We start from the raw sequence: 19,039 nt of genomic DNA, 5'->3' as shown, positions 1-19,039 counted from the left end.
GCACCTCCCTGCTGCTGACGTCCTGCTGCTGACGGCAACTGCATCCTTTCCTTCGGAGTTGTTTGGGTGGACTTGCTCTAAGTGACTACAGAAGCAGCGGCTGCTGCGCAGGCTACGTGATGATACGCAGCTCATTGCGTAGATGATGTTGGGGTTTGGTTTTTTTTAAAACTGTTAAGCTTCAGTTTACCAGAGTTTGTCCTTCCCGGCCGGGAACGGCTGGTGCCGGGGCAGCGGCGCTGCGGCTGGGCTGACCGACCTTTCCCGACCTTGCAGCCGGCGGGGCGCGGGTGCTTCCCCGGGGCGGGAGGCGGGAGGCGGCAGGGGCCGGGCGCCCTGTGTGCCATCCCTGCGGGCCTGCCCTGCTTCCCCGCGGGGTGCGCGGCTCGGCCCCGCCGCGCCCCTCGCTTTGTGCGGGGCTGACCCCGTCCCTCCGCGGCCGGGGCTGCGGGGCGGCAGGGAGGGGGAGCCGCCTGCGCATGCGCCCACGGCGCGGCCGGTCTCCCCGCAGGCACTAGAGGGGGCGCCCTCTGCCGCCGCTGGCTGATGACGTCAGCGGAAGGGAGGTCGGGTCCTTTCTGGCTGCCCGCTCGCCCCAAGGTGCCTGCGGAGCTCGGCGCCGGCCGCGCGGCGGGAGGGAGGGGGCGGGGGGCGGCGCGGCGGGACCGGACCGGACCGGACCGGACCGGACCTTCCCTTCCCCTCGGCGCCGGGCACGATGATGGTGGGTAAGACCAGCGCCATTGCGGCGGGCCTTTGCGGAGCCCTCTTCATCGGCTACTGCATCTACTTCGACCGCAAAAGACGGAGCGACCCGAATTTCAAGAACCGGCTGCGAGAGCGTGAGTGTCCGGGCCGCCCCCTCCCCGCGGCCTCCACCGGCCGCCGCCTCCCCTCCACCGGCCGGCCCGCGCGCGGGGGGCGGGAGGGCGGCACGTGGCGCCTCCGCAGCGCTCTCGTGCTCCCGGGCCCGGCCAAGGTTCGGCCGCCGCCCCCCCCCCCCCCCCCTCCGCTCCACAGCTGCGGCGGGGGCGGGGGCGGGGGCGGGGGGGTGGGAAGAGAGCGGTCGGTCTGCCTGGCCCCCTCCCTGCGGGGGAGCGGCCTTGAGCCCCCGCCGCTTCAGCCCGCGTTGCCGCGGTTACCGGGCGGGAAGGGCGCGAAGGGGCCCGGGAGGCTGCGGCGGGGCCGGGCCGGGGGCTGGCGGGCGGGGTTGGCCCGGGTGCGCTCGTACGGGGCGGGCCCCGAGCCCCGGCTGTTTGTGGCCCCTCGGCATCCCTCTACCGAAACCGGGGCACGGATCTTCTTGTCGGGCCGCGATTTCTGGAGTTTGTGTAGTAATGGGTGACTTGCGGTTTCCGCATCACAAGCTTGCCTTGGAGGTAATTCGCATCCCTTTTTTTTTTTTTTTTTTTTTTAAATCTTGTTATCCTACACGATCAGCCATACTGTTCCCACCACTGCATTTACGTGACAACGTTTATTTTTTTGATTTTTGGAAGACCATCAAATAAAGCAACGCAGCCTCTTATAGTGAAGTTGTTGCTGTGGTAAGGCAAGAGTCGGTAGCAGCCCTCAGGTATTTTATCTACTGCATTCTTAACCCTCCTGGCAGCTCTGGTATTGGCTTCCAGGATAAGACTGAATGCCAGAGAAAACTGGTGATTAATCCAAAATGTAGAGCTCTTCTCCCGTGGCTCTTCATTATTTCACATCTTCAACATTTATTTAAATGTTTTAATAATCGGTGAAGGTTTTGAAGTGTAACTGTAAGTGTGAGTACTCATGGTACTCAAATTCATCCATGGTACTCAAATGAATTGTGAGAAATAAACTGGTATTTGTTGTGCTGGGTTGTTTCTGTCATGGGAATGTGTGTAGTATTCCTTTAATAAGTAATCTGAAGATAAGAAATTACCGTGAAGGTAAACTTTCCCGGCACGTAAACATAACATCATCAGCAGTTTCATGGATGGAAGAGTCAATAACTAGATGGGTTAAAAATGTGTATTTACCTGACATTTAAATGTAACTTAAACACTTTGATTCTGTCTTAATGGATTGCACTTGCTCAATGACCAGTGTTGACACTTAACGGCCTACTAATTCCGCTTTCTGTAAGCTCTTCCACAGCAAATTATGTCTTTCGAATACTTCAGGCCCTTGCTCATGTATGTAGGATCTTAGATGCATGCTTTTTCTGTGTCTTCCAAGTACTTCTTGCCCTGCGGTGCAAGTCATTCATTGGGAATTTTAGTATAGTAAACTGGTTTGTGCTTGTCTTGCACAAGCAAGCTCGATTTTTGGCTGCATAATCAGGCATGTTCTTTTTATGATATTAAATGTGTAGTAGAGAAAATACTGGATTACATAAGATTTTTGCAGAAGCACCGAAAGTGATTTTTGCATCGCACTGTTTTCATTATCTGAACTTCTATTCTGTAATGTTCCGAATAAACCTGAGACTTGCTCTGATTAAGAATTAACACTTTCTTTAAAGTGGAAAAAGTCCGTTGTGGTTTGATAGGGGATAGCTGTTGTCGTTCGGAGGACATCACTGTATGACTTAATCCTTGGACGTGATACACTGGGCTGCTTTTAGTTGTAAGGCTTTAGATAATATTAAGGGATTTGGTTTTGTTTTTTACTTTTCAGTACTGTAACTAGTTCTTTAGTATGATGCTTCTGTAGTGCTGCTGCTGATCTGATTATTACAGCATTTTCACTGTTGGATAGTAATGCTTGGGCTGTAAAATATTTGCCCAAAAAAGGTCCAATGCAGCAGACAGTTGCAGTTCTTTAAATGAAAACATGCTGTTTCTCAAGCAATATAGGAGTATTTGATGAAAAACTTGTAGAAACCACCTTTACAGCAGATCTTTTCCAGTAACATTCTTAGGATAAGATTGTTTTTCAGCCTCTGCGATATAATGTCACCTAAATTTGGGAAGGACAGGAAATCCTACACGTCCGTGGACTGCCTGTTGTATTGGGTCAAGCACAGGCTGACAAATGAAGAACCAATTTTTTTTTTTGCCATCTCAGTTATATTGTACATCTCTTTGGGCTGTGTTAGGACCAAAGTTTACGTTGCAAAGACCCATCACAGAAAATGACATGGCCAGATTCAGGTTTCAGGAAAAAAACTGTGATTTTCTGGGAGGCTTGAAGAAGTGCTGGACTTTGGTTTTCCAGATGTCTTAATCTTATTTATTTAGCAGGTTTTGTGTTATTTTAGGTTTTCGTGTTAGTTTGGTGGGCATGTCCATATTTAATGTTGGGGCCAAAAGATAACAAAGATCAGGAGCTGCTTAGTTTCCACAGCTATGTTTTATGATAAGATTTTGGACATGTTTACTATTCCTGTTCTTGAATGTATGAACCAGAACTGTTCTGTATGCAAGTATAGACACCGATGTCTTCATTCGGAGACAGCCAGAATTTCAGACTATACTGAACGTTGCCTCAGAGCACCTTCTGCCTGGACAAGCTGAGTGAGAGGAGAGCAGTAGGCAGGCTTCACGGGGGGGAGCTGAAGATGCAAACAGCTCTCTGGTCATTCTGCTCCTTTGTGGGACTGGTCGTGAAGCTGCTGGGGCAGCTCTGGGATTTTTGCAACCCGTGCCAGCGCGTCAGGTTATCCGTTGGCTCACGCTCAAAACTTAACTCCCCATGTACAAGAGCCGTGCCTGAAGGACCTGCAAGTCACGTGCAGTTCGAGAGCTGCTGTTTAGACTTGTGTTTTGGATGGACTCACGTGCGTTTCTGTATCAACTAAGATTCCTTCTGTGAAAGATTGCCCTTCTCCTTTTTTAAAATGTGATAATGTCTTTAGAAAAGAGGGAAGTTTTACGTAATTGGTTTAGCTAGTGGACTTTTAAGAGGCCTGTAAAAATGAATTATGAAGAGGAAGAAAAATAGCATAGTAATCAGACTTGAAAGATTCTGTAGATCAGTGTTCAGTTTTAAAATCTTGGTGATTCTTCACATTCCTTTACTATTTTCAGGCTAAAGTATATGATTTCATATGTGTGTGATCAGTGGTCAAAAGCTTTTATTAAATAGTTACAGTTACCAGCATGTCTTTTTTTTCTTTATCTCTGAATGCTTAACCTGGTGGCTGATACCTTTTGTAATATTTTAGATGATGTCACAGTCACACCAAGAAAACACAGTTTTCTCCTGAAAATCATGTGCAAATGTTAAGCTGTACTTTTCATTGATGTTTTCACTGGATGCGCCACAGTTGCAACGTGGCTTGTTTTGATAGTGACACATTTTGGCTACTTTTTATTTTTCCATTTTTATTTCATCTTTAAGATTTTATGTATTAGCAAAAGTGGTTTGCATAGTAGTGCAGTTTAAAGTTTTGTGCAAATTAATGCTTCAGAAAACTTGGAGTGAGCTAATTGAAGGCACCAGCTTTCAAGAGAGAAACTCTTTAATATTGGAAACAACCATACTGATAAAATTATAGTATGCTACAGTTCTATATGACACATTTTTCTGTAGATGATGTTGTACAATGATGTACACAGGTCAATAAGTTGTAGAAACTCAGGTGCTGAGGGTTATTAAGGTATTGTAGAAGGTAAAAAGGTGATCTGTGTAGTTAGAATGTGATCTCCCTTTAATATAAAGAACACTTGATCTTGTCCATAAATTTCATGTTACGTTATCACTACTAGGAAATAGTATTCCTGAATGTCTTCATCATTGTGGAAAATCACAAATTTTTAACTCATTGCCATTAAAACTGCTAGTCATATTTGGAAGTATTTCCAGCTTGTGAAATTGTCTCAAAAGAAAAATCAGGGCTGTGTGACAGTTGTTCATTGTCAACATAGATGTTCAGCAAGCAGACATGGACGACAAGTAGTAAGAGTACAGTTGTTTAACCATAGACTGTTTTTAAAAGTTATATCGGTGTAACTATTTCAGTTGATGAACTGATGACTTACAGAAATGGTTATTCTAAGGAGATCACCAGTATTACTATAATTAGTCTTTTTTGTATGAATAGCTGCTACTATAAAATACCTTTATTCCTGCCTAATTGCATTAAAAGCAAGCTATGTATCATCTCAATTACACTAGTTTTGCTGGAGTGGTACAAATTTATGTTGCAGACCAACTTTATGCCTTTAGGTTGGGCAGTTAAATCTGTAAATGTTTGCTTTCCTCAGATTTCAGAAATGTGTGCTTTAGCGTTGCTCTTGCTGTGGGGTGATGAGATACTATTTAACTAGTTCCCAAGTCTTTGCTGTAAAGCAACTGAGAAAGTACGCGTACGTACCGTGACCTGCTAAAGTTCCTGTTGGTGGTGCACCATATAGCTCAAAACTAGACAGCCTTGACTTGTAGGCAGTTCTTCTGTGGCTTGTCGTTGTTAGAAATCACGTAGAGAAATCCTGTATTACTCTCATTCCCTTCCCTTCGCACCTCTGGTGTATGAGGTGTGCTCTGCCGCAGGCCCCGCACAGTTAGTGTTTACCATAGCCAGGAGGAGAGGAATTGCCATTTTGAGTTGGTGTGCTACTGCCAGCCCTCCTTAGAGCTCTAAATGATATTCTGTTGCAGAGAGTGGGTTGCAGTCTTGTGTTCAGTCTTCAGGATTTGGAATATGTTACCAGTTTCTTTTTTTGAAAACAACTTAGATTTGTTCACGGTTTTGAACTATAATCTGAAGGCTTTTTTAATTGCAAATTAAAAATGTAAGATGTTTTTATTCTTACAGGAAGGAAGAAACAGAAGCTTGCCAAAGAGAGAGCAGGGCTTTCCAAGGTAATACTGTGTTCAATAATGCAGTGCTATTGTGGAAGGTGTTTCATTTGTATTATTTGTAAGATTTGTTTAAAGATCTGTTTTGATTCCAGCATTACAAACACTTCTGCAAATATGCAGTCTTTAGTTTTTTCTAATGCTCACAAATAACCATATGAAACGGTTGTTCCTTTTTTGTGTCAGAAAGAGGCCTTGTACTAGAAAGTACAACATTTACTGTGTGACTTGATAGTGTTTTCCTCTTTGTAGTATGTGCAAGGACTTTTCAGACTTAAAAAAAATCATTGATGGGAACACCTGTAACTGAACTTAATAGTATTTTGCTATAAGTAGTTGATTTCTCTTTTCTTATCATCAGTGGATCCCAGAAGAAAAGATAAATCTATCTTAACCAATTGTAAGAAATATAGTTGTAATAAACATAACGCACTTTGGAATTTATATTTGCTACAAAATTGTGTACTTAGTAAACTGAGTAGAGGTATTTTCAGGCTCTGTCTCTCCACAGATTTGTGATGCAATGATACGAGACCTGAATCTGATTTTCAAAAACATTCTGCCTACATTTAACTTAGTGGTGACACTTTTAATTTTTTTTCCCATTTCAGTGTAACAGTATGGTGTTGTGCGTGTTTGATTTCAGCTGAGAATGTTTTCTGCTAACTTGTTTGTTAACTGATGTTTAAGGGCCAACTTCAGTTTTACTGTGTGTCTTATAGTTGCCTGATCTGAAAGATGCTGAAGCAGTTCAGAAGTTTTTCCTAGAGGAGATTCAGCTTGGCGAGGAACTACTAGCTCAAGGTAATAGCATAATTTTTTTTGAAGGGTAAGTTGTAAAATAATTATTCTTTACCTTTGCTGGAAGATGACTTCTATATACTAAGATCTTTTGGGGAGTCAAATTCACTTAGGAAAATCTGTTTACTTGTTTCTAACCTTCTGTGGTCAGAAGATCCAGCAAGGGAGGGGGAAAGAAAAATGTGGATTGATTCTCAGTAATTTAGTCCACTGTTAATGGGATGTTTTATGTAAATACTTTACAACGTGGAAGAAAGTTGATTTCAAAACATTATGATTTGTCATACAGGTGAATATGAGAAAGGTGTTGATCACTTGACCAATGCCATTGCTGTGTGTGGACAGCCGCAGCAGCTACTACAAGTTCTACAGCAGACTCTTCCACCACCAGTGTTTCAAATGCTTCTAACTAAGCTCCCTACAATCAGCCAGGTATGTGAAATGTTCCCTGTTGTGTTGGTTCGAAAATAATACAACTACTTCTCTTATTTGCTACATCAGTCACGAGTCTTGGGTTTAGTAATATGCTTTTTGTGTATGTTCAGTAAGAGTAAAAGAAACTTTTTTTCACCTGAAACATTAAAAAGTGTATATGAAAAATACCATGTTGCGTTAATAGCAAACAAGGTAAAGTAGAAATACAAACCTTCTCTCATGTGTAGGGTATGCTAAGCTATTCTAAAGTAGAGACATCTGACTGCAGCTCTGATACTATAAGTGGATCCAGTTTCCCAAATACAAGTTGGGGGATCAGGAAAGCGGTAACTTTCTTGCACTGGGTCTTGAGTTTTATTTTCTTAATTATATATATCTACAAGTGTCTGTGCATGCTATAAAAGTCCATTAGAATTAATCTGTTGCTTTGCTAGCCTGTTGCTTCTGGGCCAGCTATAAACGCAAAATGTTAACTAGTGCCAGAACACATGACAGTTTTGAAGCTTGGGGGTTTCCCTGATGATAAAAGTGTTTGTAGCTCTGTGTATACCATACTCTCCCTTTTTAAACTGAGTGCTGTGCAGGTAATGTTGGTAATATGCTAGCAGGTGAGTCTATTGTAAAATAAATAATACAATTTATGTTCTTACTCCCTAATGGTGTTACCTCACATAAAGCAGAGACTCAGTGCTGTGCATCAGCCAGCTCTCCTTACAGCTCAGGCCTTGTTACATTTTGGTTTAAGGTCCATGTAGTTAGCAAATACACTGAAAAAGTGTCAGGTGCACAAAATATAAAGGGCTGGGGAAACAACGAAGCAAAAATGTTTCCTTAGAGAACAGTGCCAAAAACCACACAGAGGTCATCACCGGAGGCTGACAGGATGTTATTTATCTGACTTTGGCTTTGTTAGGCATTGCACGGTACGTAATTTCCACGGAACTGACTTCAAAAACTTATCTCAAATAGATTGCCATTTTTAATATTAAACAGTTTGCTCAGTAATTACACTGCCTAATGTTCAGTGTAAAATTACGTTGCTTGATAATCAGTTGCCTATTGTCAATTTTATGTAATTGTGAATGAGTTTTTCTCCTTCTTACAGAGAATTGTAAGTGCACAGTGCTTGGCTGAAGATGATGTTGAATGAGGTCACACCACAACAGGGGGAAAAAATGTTTTCTTACCCCAGAAGATGAGCATCATTAGGGGGATAAAGGGGCAAACATAGTAGTTAATGGACTGTGTACCACATCGGGTTCTACCAGAGTTAAAATTAACTTTGTGTAGGTGGGTTTCCAGGATTTTATTTATTATCCCAGTGAAAAGTGTATTTTGATAAGAATTCATTTTATAAATACACTGTGTTGAGTTATCAAAGTATCACTAACTTCATTATTATTCAAATATGCAGTTGTAATGTTGTACATATAAAGATATAAAACTACAACCTATTAAAAACCCAATGCTCATTTTTGAAAAAAACAAAGTTATGGCAATAAAGATTTATCTGCACTTGTGTGTCCCTATAGTACTACTTTAAATTTCAGAACATTTTGGTGTCAGAGCAAATGATCAAAAAAATTACAACATTAAAATTTATTTTTAATGTTATGGCTGGTCTTCCAATGCTTTTAATCAAGTTTAAAACCTTGTGTCTTTTCCTGAGAAAATAGACATGTGATCATTTAAACAGTAACCGATCACCTGAGAACAAGATGCAAATCAGAATGGTAATAGATGACTGGCTGTGGAAAGAATGAGAAATCCATTTTTGTCAGGAACAATAACATCTAATGTGATGCCATCAAAACTGTATCTGGCAAATATGAATGTTCTGTTAATGCAGGTGTCTGAAATAAAGCTGCTTGGAATAGAACCTGAGGCAGATTGTAAGAGCACAAAGGTGGTTTTTTGGAGCGCTTGAAACCTTTTTGCAAGATAGGCAGTTAACATTTCAGTCTCTAGTCATCAAGACTGAAGAAAATGGTTGTTAACAGTCTTTGGCATTTGCCTTTAAAAAATCACACTGATAAGGTAAGATGATGATATCCCCAGGCTAAACTAGCTAAAGCTAATGGAATTAGAAGGGTGTTGTAAAATTTCAGTATGGCGTGATACTGTAAACTTGAATTTAGTTAAGTTTTCCTTTGCTAGTGGAAAGGAGGCAGGTAATACACACACTTGAGTGAGTAGCAGAAGCATAATTCTGAAAGCCAGTTTTCCATGGAAACGATGTTCTAAATGTCCAAACAGATTGGCTTCTACAGTTCTCTGCTTTTGTGCTACCACCGCTCAGGTGGCAGAAAAAACAATTAAAAATGTAGCTTTATATTTTTGGCATGGTGGCTTGTTCTAACTTAAGGAGGAGAATGCTTCGAGGTGTCTTTCAGACCAGCTGATAGTCTGTGCTAATGAAGCTGATACATTAATAGTAAGGTACTTGGTGGCAGAGTCCAAGTAGAGGTGAGATATGCTGAGAGCACTTTAGCCAGCATTCCCATCTGTCTCTGCCTCATTTCCGCCTGGTGTCAGGTTCTGTAAAGGCAGATTCTTCCATACCATAGCTCTCAATGTTTCAGAAATTGCCCCTCACAGCATTTTTGAGAGGTGAAGCTGATAGCGTATGGTCACCTAGCAGTCAAATACCTGAGTTTGGGAGTAGAAATGGCTCTTACTGAGTCAGTCTGCTTAGATGTTTTGCCATGGAAGGACTTCCCCTTAACCCCTTGAAAACAATTTCTCAAGATTTGAATCTTTCTGTAATGTGACAAATACTAAAGTTAGTGGCTGGCATGAAAAAAGATTTCTTGAACAGCTGGCTGTAATTTAGTCTTTTTGTTGTGCTTGAATTGTTCAGGCAGTGTAAGGTAAAAATAAAACTTAGTAGAAATAATCTTCAGGTGACAATGGCCGGCTTGCTCTTTTAATTTATTTTAGAGGGACAAAGTTACTCTGCACCTAGAATACTTAATACCGCAAAGTTGCAGAAGGTTCTATTTTTAATGAGTACAGTGGGTTTTTTTGGAGCAATTTTCTAACCCTTAAAAGTAAAAAGTATGAATTCATAGGTCATGCTGATGGAACTGTTAGCATATTTACCTGATGTCCTTGCTGGTGGTGGTTGCTTCAGTGTAATATATTTTTGCTTCAGCTTTTAACATCACCTTAAGGTAAATCAAACTCTTCCACCCCACCTTGAAAAACAAACCTAAGCAGTGTAAGACAAAAGTGGCACCCTTTCTTCAAACCTGAATAGTTTTGTATACTTTTTGGTATAATGATGACAATGTGAATTCACAATTTAGCTTACAGCAAAGCTCTCCTGAATTAAGTATGTTTTAGCAAAGCTGGGTGTCAAATCTGATTTTGATGGAAGACTTGCTGAGAGTCTGATTATGTCTACGAATGGTCATTGCTTTAATAGACATCACAGACACGCATATTACTCTAACCCGTTTTGGTTTTCTTGATCCTGCAAAGTTAGATGCAGACAAACTTTTAGATAGCATAGGTTTAAATGAAGCCTTAAGTGCAAATTTTTTCTCATATTTGATAACCCAGAAGTATCTGGTTAGTATGCTAGAGCAAGCTCTGATACCTGTTTTGAGTGCCTTGGCTAATAGGGTGGGAATGATGAATCCTTTTAACAAGGCTTAAGATTATTTGATTTTTTTTTTCCAAAATCTCCTGATGAAGCTATTACCTTCCAAACTGTGACAGTCTGACACTGGTGCAGCTAGCGTGCACAGCCCACAGATGTGGAAGGCTGTAATTTAGAACTGGCTTCAGACATAAGCAAAGCGCAGGTCATCGGAAGTGCAGTGGTAATTACAGATGTTATTGCATCAGTAGTAGTAATGCCATTGCATTAGCTGTGCGTAGTACCATATTTCTTTTCACTTGTGCCAATTTTAAAAAAGGTGGAAGTGAGCCATTCCAGTTGTGGATTTGCTGCTGCTGAGCTCACTTGGTGAATAAGATCTGTAATCTTACTTTACTGCAGGTAAAACTACTAATCTCCCAGAAAGAGCCATCTTCCCTTCTTGGTGCCCCAAGAACAAGGCATTTGTTTTCAGCACTGAGAGTATTTCTCATAAAGAAAATCAGAGGTCTGATAGTTTTATCTTGGGAAGTTTCCTATCATCAGAGGCAGCTTTTACAGAAAAAAACCCAGCTAGTTTCATGATCATGCAGGACCACCTTTGATGTCTCACCATTCAGTTTTCTAGATGGAATCGAATCCAAAACCGGAGTTATCAAGCACATGCTGAATCATCTGGCACTAATTTCCTTACCCTGGGGGATGACAGAATATTATTGCTGCCCTGAACTTGAAAAATGGAGAAGTCCCAGCCCTGCTGTGTAGGAGGCCAGCCAGCCAGCCATCATCAAAGTCAAGCTCCAGCTATTTATGCACCCAGAAGAATCCTTCTAAAGTTTCACTTGTATGTCTGTTGATGGTGTGTTTAAAGTCCCTTAGGCTGAACAGTGGCCCTCCATGACCATTGTGTTAAAATTAACATGAGTTAAACTTCAAGGGAATCTTTGAAGTGATCACTAAGTGCTTTTAGCGAGTGTTTCAAAGGCATGTTGTACTGTACACCCATGCTTCTGCATTTTTGAACATACACATATGAAAAGGGCTGATGTGAAGAAAAAAAAAAATCTTCAAGGCTTCTGTTATACCCGAGTCTTGGTTTGGTTTCAATTTGTGTTTTTACGCTGACCAGTATAGCTTATGGTCTCCTTTATGCAGTCACCAAAAAAAGCCTGCTGGCACAGCAGTCAAATCTGACCAAAAGCCTGTTGGAAAGAGCTGAAACTTGTGCTTAGTTCATGAGGTCTGGGCTAGCTTTTATCAGGGGCGCTCCAGAAACTGCTTCTGGTGCAGGTAACAGTGCTGGCTTTCTGCATTTGTACCAAAAGAGAGCTTCCCAAAGAGGAAGATGTGGACATCTGATGCTGTTCTTGGAGGGCAGAATTTGTCATGTCCCATGTGTGAGTGAAGCCATAGAGAACAGCTGACCCTCCCGTGATATTTCTGTACCAAACTGTCCAGCGTACTGGCACTAGGTAGCGGGCAGCTTTTTCAAAGTACAGTGGTTTCCATATGTTTCTGAAAAGAAAATCCAGGTTCTCACTTCTTTCCCTGCAGCAGGGGCTTACAGGTGCTAGTTTTACTAGCAGAAATATTTACACAACATTTGCTGGACATCTTTTGATAAGATCCCTACTCTGTTTTCCAATCACTGCTCTGACCAACTAATCACAAACTCTTAAAGGCCTCAGGGCTATAAGCTTTTGACTCCAGACGTATACTTCCAGTTCCTCTTTTGTAAAGATCAGGCCTTGATTTAATGGGTTGACAGATGCCTGTCCTCCTACAGTGCTTGCTCACAATTACCAACATTTCCCTTACACCCTGAGGATGTTCTTGACTCCTCTTTGGGGTGAAAGGATGTCCCTTGGTGCTCACCCATTGTGTGACAGTTGCTGAATGGAGTGTTAATGCGCAGCGTTGCTACAGCCTGCAAATCTGTGCAGATGGTCCATGCTTTAAGGCAGTTACGAGTGGCTTTCAGATATGAAATTTCTACTGTACGTGGAGGCAGAAACCAGCTGAAGTCAGGTAGTTCTGCCTCTTCACAACTTGGACCCTTAAAACTAAAACCCAATTTGGTTATGCTATCATTTATTTGAGCAGGTCTCAATCGAAACAGCAGAGGGCAGTTTTGCACACGTGTTCTGTGCAAGCTCATCCTGCAAAATCCTAATTTTTAGAATCTTCCTGTCTGGTGAGGTGATGCAATGCAGCATTTTGTCCAGACAAATTTGGTACGGTGTATAAGACAGGATCAGTGGGGCAGCAGTGGCATGTGTTTCTACTGATACCTAACTTTGGCTTTTTAAGTCCTGTCTGTTTGGTTTGTTGTGACGACATGATTAGAAGGTGATTAGAAGGATTTCCCTTTTCTTTCTCTCCATCCCTCAGCACAAACCAGGTGTATAGATAAGCCAGCTGCATTGTACAACTTAAATTCTGCAACAAAATGCAACCAAATCTCATTCCCAGGCATGCATGAGAAGACTTCCTCTGCCTAGCTGTGATTTTTCTGGATGAGCTTTGCTAGCTGAAGTGCACGGAGAGCACCTGTAGCAGGGCTGGCAGAGAAATCTGCGTCCTGAGACTCTGCTGGCAGTTGGACAGTTGGCTGTGGCGGCCTGGGTGAGGAGGGCCAGCAACAAAAAAAAAACAAACAAAAAAGGGCAAGATGTTACAGGTTCGTGACAGGATGCCATTTTGTTGCTGGTTGAATTTCAGCTTAAGGTGGCAAAATCTACTCACCCTGTTGCAATCTTGTAGCTGGCGTGAAGTGAGCTGATGGGGTCCCTCTCATGCCTCGGCGGCAGCTATTTGTATCGTAGAGGCACCCCGGCTTCAGACCGCATGGTAACTACTCCTGCACCTCAGAAGTGGTTTTTCTCTGCTTCCTGGGTTGTGTTTGCAGGGGGAAAGCGTATGTTTATGCCATGCAAGTAAATGGAAGTTTTCAGCCCTTGCAGCTCTCGATCAGCATTTTTCCAAACGTTCAACTTGTTAACAAGAAATTCTTCAAAGTCTGCTTGAAACATGGCAAGTATCTAGAGAAAGATAGCTGTTTAATAAAAGATACTGTCTCTGCAAACCATGCTTCCCCTCCTTCCTTAGGTGACTGTGGATATGTTACACCCTGTAAGATAGCCTGGAAGATACAGAAATTTGGTGTAGCAAACCAATCTTTGCCTGTTGTGGCATGTATGTAAAAGTGCATTTCTTGGAGCTCTGAAACAACCCGGTTAGCATCTTTTGTTGTATTTAATATTATTTAATGAGAAGGAATGTACATTCAGCTTTGATGATTAAAATGACAATGATTATTGCATGAATTTGTTAATTATAATGCAATGACTAATTAAATGGAGAAATGGAGAAAAGGGATTCTTGAGCAAGCATGTTCTTTGAGAAACTCTCCTCTGGTGTCTTTAATTGATAGTACATGCCTAATCAATTCATAGCAGTATCTCATTATTGGTGGTAACAGTCTGGTTTTGATGGAAATTTACTTTCACCACACTTTGACCTGGTATAGTGTAATTGCTTGGTCCTGTAAGTTACCGCAGTGAAGACTACCAGCTCCTAGGAGTAAGGAGGTGGAAGGTTTTGCCTATATAAAGAAGAGAAGCCCCATCTGACCCCAGGTTGCAGCCTCTATGTTTATTGAGTTGTTCTAGTTTGGGTGTTTGCTATAATGACACTCAGCTGAGTTTGCATAACCATGAGGGTTTGCTGTTTGATTTACATTTCATTTGCTTTTATGTCTCCATCCAAAGTTTTGAGCTTTAACGTCAGGCCCCTTGGCTTATGTTAGAAGCTGAAAGAACTAAAGGTCCTTCTTTACTTCTCTGTAGTGGTGTTATCTACTGGCCATTGGCACTGGCGGAATTCTTAGCATGAAATTATTATTATTATTATTACTTCTGTATCAGCAGAGATGTGTGTGGCACTGAAGAATCTGTCAAGATGAAGTCTCTGCTTCTGCAAGGTCACAGCCTGCGGTCCTGATCCTGTAATTTACTCTGCATGGTCCTTTCCTCATGGAAACCTAAGCAGTCAAGAACAGGACATTGGGACAGTGACACAGGAAGGGAGAAGGTAAGGTTTAGGGTAGTATGATTGTTTTGGTAGTTATTGGGTGGGTGTTTTGTTTATCTGAATTATGTATGAAGCTCTAAAGCTTGCTCCTTTTCTACATCACATTATTTTTAGACTAGTTGGCTAATCAGTGCTAGTTAGTAGTATCATCAGGAAAAATCAGACCTCAGCCATAGACCTGCTGATAAATCATGAAACCTACCAAAAGAAAAAAAAGTATTGAAGACACTCACTATAATTGGAAAGATTTGAAGCACAACACCCCTCCAAACTGAAATCAAATAACATGAACTGTTGGGCATTGGGTTAATTACTCTGCTGGCAGTCCTGCAGTTCATAAGTGGCTTCTGCATTGTAAATGTAAGAAGCAGTATTTCAGAAATCTGGCTTACTGTTTGATAGCAACTTTAAAAGGAGCTCTGACTGTTCTGTCAAAACTTAGTAATCAGCCTACACCATAGTGCCTGAAATTCAGTGACACCATCATGCCAATAGGAAAGCTAGGACATAGGTATTAAGCAGGAAACAGCTTAGGAAGCAATGCAGTGAGTAAGCATCCATCCTAGATGTTGGATTGCAAACTGTGTATACACGACAATCTGATAAAACAGCTGAAAACTGGAGAGGTATTTTACTGAGAGAAAGCTGTATCCCAGATTTGGACAGTTGACCCATCCTTAAAAACAATGCAACCTTCTAAAGCTTGCTTCTAATGCTCGAAGTCCTCGTGGTTAGAGCAGATGTTATCTGTTGACCAGGATGGCTCTGTCCTCCTTTTTCTTCTTTGGAGCCAGTATCTGGAAAGGAGAAGGGGATATGCCTGGAAGGAGCTGGCTGTGTGGTAGCCATATACCTAGAAGGTCAGATGATCAGACTGGTGTGTCCTGCCACCCTGAAGAACCAACAGATTGGTTCTTAGTGGGACCTTGAGCTAACCGCTTGGGCACCCTGGCTTCTCTGGGCAACCCTGGAAGTAAGTGCAGATAAGTTAAATTGGTTTTCTAAAGGGCACAGAGACCCTGGGATGGAATATATTGATATGGGGGCAGTGTTCTCCCCATGCTTTTTGTCATAAAATGTGAAGCAGGGAAAACAATTGGCTCCTGTGTTGAACCCCTCCCTTCATTTTGGTTGTTTCCAGGATGGTGTTTGTTGTGAGACTCTGCCAAGGTTGGGAGCAGTGTTTTCTCTGCTGGGTTGCCCTCAAAATTTTTCAGCAGGCCTGATAATATTTGTCATTAGACTGTAGATCTTTTCACAGATGGATGTCTCCCACCTTGGGCAGCACATTTTCAATAAAAACAGTGATGTCACCCTGATTTTAAAGAAAAAAAATTAAGAAACAGATTGCAGTCTGACAGAACCAGCAATAGCTCAATAGCTCAGGCTCAGGATCCTTCATGGCCTTTCCTTTTTTTTAATCTTACTGTTCAAATCCTGCCTCCCCAACTCCTGGTAATGTTGCAGGTGTTGTGTGCCTTGTCTCAGGGGGTGACAATGCAAGCTTTGTTGTTGATTAATGCAGTGGGGATTTTGTAAATCCAAAGTATTCATAGGTCATCATAGTATTTGTAGTCACCAAAATATTTGTAGAGGTCATCATTCTGGGCTTTTGAAGAAATGCTGCTGTAAGACTGATTCACTGGAGCAGCATACCTTATCTTCGTTTTGGGGAACTTAACTGCATTTTCCTTTCTTTTTGGAAGACCACATTGGTTTTGTTAATATTAAAGAATATCACCCTTGTTGCCATGGCTGTATAGGGCAACTGTGCTCTTGTGAAGCTTCACAGGACTCAGGGACCAAAGACACGGAGCTAATGATTAGCTAGACATCCCGTCATTTGCACCAGGGCCAAACGCAGTCTGCTGCTAATCACCTTTCATTGCCCATAAGATGTGAGAGGATCATTTATTTCCAGTGGGAAGTGCAAGAACAGAAAGCACTTTGCCACGTGGCAGTGCTTTATGGGCAGTCTTGGATGCTCCATGCAAGGTTTCTTCCATTGCTTCCCAAAATGTTGGTCTCTTCTGGCAGAGTTCAGGCACTGGGAGTGTTTTTGTTTTCTGGCTAGATAGAAGTCTGCTGCAGCCAGGGCCTTCCAGTTCAACATCTTTCAATGAATGTCAGAATTCACATACGCCAAATTTCTTTTTTCCTTTTAACTCACTGTCTGAAGGTCATACGAAATAATTAATTCGCTGCCCTTTCCTGGGTGTCTTCCAAAGGTGGAGTGCCTGCCTTTTGCTATCTAAGGAGCTTAGCATTTTGGCTTTTCTTTTTTTTTTTCTTTTTTTTCTTTTTTTCTTTTCCCCCAGCATTGAAAGGTTAACATTTGTATTCTTTTCAGAATACAAAGGAAATGTGTCATCGCGGAGGCACATAATGGAGTTACATTTTCAGGGGTGGCACTGCAGAGAGCATCCGGGCACACAGGTACTGAGGTATTTGACCCAACAGGATCAGGAACAGGGCATCAGCTCTAGATTCAGGCCTGTCTCCTTGGGACAAGGTAGCGCTCGCTGTTCCTGCCGGCCTGTCGTTTTGCTGAAGACGTCCATATGACAATCGCAGGACACCCTGAGGCTGCGGTAGCTTTGCGTGCAGTGGCAATGAACGACGGGAATCTGCAGGCCTCAGCGCAAACGCCAGCTTTTCCCAAGCAAAGCTAAGTTTGCCTTAAACTTCTTTTTGGTGGATTTTTTGCCTTCCTACGCGTCCCTTTTGTAGAACGAACCGTTTTGGAGTTGCCAAGCTTGGTTGGAAAGCAGCGAAAGGAACCTGGGCGCCAGGGATAGGCAGGGGCGGGGAGGCAGGGAGAACCTGCAGAGCCCCCTCTCTTTCGGCTTTCCAGGGCCGGTGCCACTAGATGGCAATGTGGTACTCCTGCAGCTGGGAACCCCCTGTTCTTTCCTGTAAAATTTCTTGCTTTTTCTGTATTTATCTCTGCCAAACTGATGATTGCACCCTCCACCCCGGCAAGAGAACAGAACAAAATCATTTCATAGAACATTACAGCTGTTGTGCCTTTTTCTTTTCTTTCTTTTTTCCCCTCGGTTCTTTGTCCCACAGCAGGGTGCAGAGGTTTAAAAACCTTCTTTCTTAATCGCTCTCCTTCTAAAAACAGAGAAAACACAGCCTCTTGGGAGCAATTAGCTGTGAGAAAAGCATTTCTCAAACAATTGCCAGGAAATATTGTCTTGACCGATATTCCTGATGTAACACTGTCGTTCTCAGTACTGTTATTCTAAGATACTCGACTGCAAAAACAGCAGGGTACAGATCTGTAATGTACGATCTGCAGCTTACCACCTACCTTACCTTTTTATATCCATTTACTTTCAGTTTGTGTCCTCCTTGCACCCCCTGTAGCTATTCTGTTTAGGAGAGTGAAGAATTATTTGTGACTCTCCTCTTGTGACTAGTGTATTGGGCCAAGGCTGTGACAAGATACGGCTGAAAATTAAGGTTATGCCTCTGCTGCCCGGGTTCGTGATTGAAATTCAGTGGCAGTGTGGTGTGGAGGAGGTCAGGCTGCACACTTACAGTGATCCCTTCGAGCCTTAAAGCCTGGCAGCCTGAGAGTACGTGAGGTTGGTGAAACCTGAATTTCAGCGGGAGCAGCTGGAGAGCAGGTATATGTGAAGCAGGCGGCAGAGCTACACTGAAGCTGGGGTCTCGATCCTGAAAGCCCTGTCCCCATTGTTGTATTGTTGGAAAATGGATCAGGCTGTAGGGTGGGGAGAGGTTGGAGGAATGGTGGTAAACTTCAAGCACTAAAAGTCAGCATTCGCAGTGGCTGGGAACTGCTGCTAGCTAGCCAGCTAGCTAAATCTACATGTATGCATGCCCATTCGCATGCACAGCCATAGCTGTTTGTATTGTGTGGTTCAAATTCTGTCCCTCTTTACATAAATTCATGGAGATTTGAGAAACGAACCTTGCTCTGTGGGACAGGGTGTGAACTGAAGCACCTTCTGGAAGACAGACAGCAGTGTAATCCTTTCATTCAACCCTGTCTGCAGCTGCTTTTTATAAACTTGGCATAAATACGTACTCTGAGGCCAGGCCTGTGTAGCTGGAAAATATTTTCCACCATCCAAAAAAACAGAAGATTGGAAAAAGAGCCCAGAAATTGTGCATAACATGGAATGGCCTCACTTGTGGTTTTTTTCCATGACTTCCTCAGCTCATTTTTCTGCTGCCAATTTTAGAAGCCCATAAGTCATACTTGTTAAACTTTCTCAGTTAAAATGTAACTCTAAGAACAAAGTCATATGATATGTTACAGCCAAATAATCCTTCCAGAGCCTCTGACTGGAGAAAAGC

General features: G+C 42.6%; 1 protein-coding gene and 1 non-coding gene across 2 annotated transcripts; both read left to right on the top strand.

Moving 5' to 3' along the window:
- The first annotated feature begins 562 nt into the window (after window positions 1-562).
- TOMM20 (translocase of outer mitochondrial membrane 20) lies at window positions 563-8,529 on the top strand. The gene is made up of 6 exons (XM_075748710.1): window positions 563-667; window positions 698-842; window positions 5,735-5,781; window positions 6,501-6,582; window positions 6,869-7,011; window positions 8,120-8,529. Exons 2-6 carry the CDS (start codon window positions 719-721, stop codon window positions 8,162-8,164), a joined length of 441 nt encoding a protein of 146 aa, XP_075604825.1. The 5' UTR covers window positions 563-667; window positions 698-718; the 3' UTR covers window positions 8,165-8,529.
- On the top strand, window positions 1,589-1,723 carry LOC142601472 (small nucleolar RNA SNORA14). The gene has a single exon (XR_012835031.1). It is a non-coding gene; the product is annotated as a small nucleolar RNA SNORA14 (small nucleolar RNA).
- Window positions 8,530-19,039: the final 10,510 nt, after the last annotated feature.

This window comes from Balearica regulorum, chromosome 3 (genome assembly GCF_011004875.1).
Source record: "Balearica regulorum gibbericeps isolate bBalReg1 chromosome 3, bBalReg1.pri, whole genome shotgun sequence".
NCBI classification, from domain to species: domain Eukaryota; kingdom Metazoa; phylum Chordata; class Aves; order Gruiformes; family Gruidae; genus Balearica; species Balearica regulorum.
Note: the sequence above shows the minus strand (reverse complement) of the source record. Positions and strands in the feature narration are given on the sequence as shown.

Coding starts and splice junctions, on each gene's coding strand:
- TOMM20 (XM_075748710.1), top strand. CDS start 719: ATGATGGTGGGTAAGACCAGCGCCATTGCGGCGGGCCTTTGCGGAGCC. Junction 843..5,734: donor CAAGAACCGGCTGCGAGAGC/GTGAGTGTCCGG, acceptor TTATTCTTACAG/GAAGGAAGAAACAGAAGCTT. Junction 7,012..8,119: donor AGCTCCCTACAATCAGCCAG/GTATGTGAAATG, acceptor TCCTTCTTACAG/AGAATTGTAAGTGCACAGTG.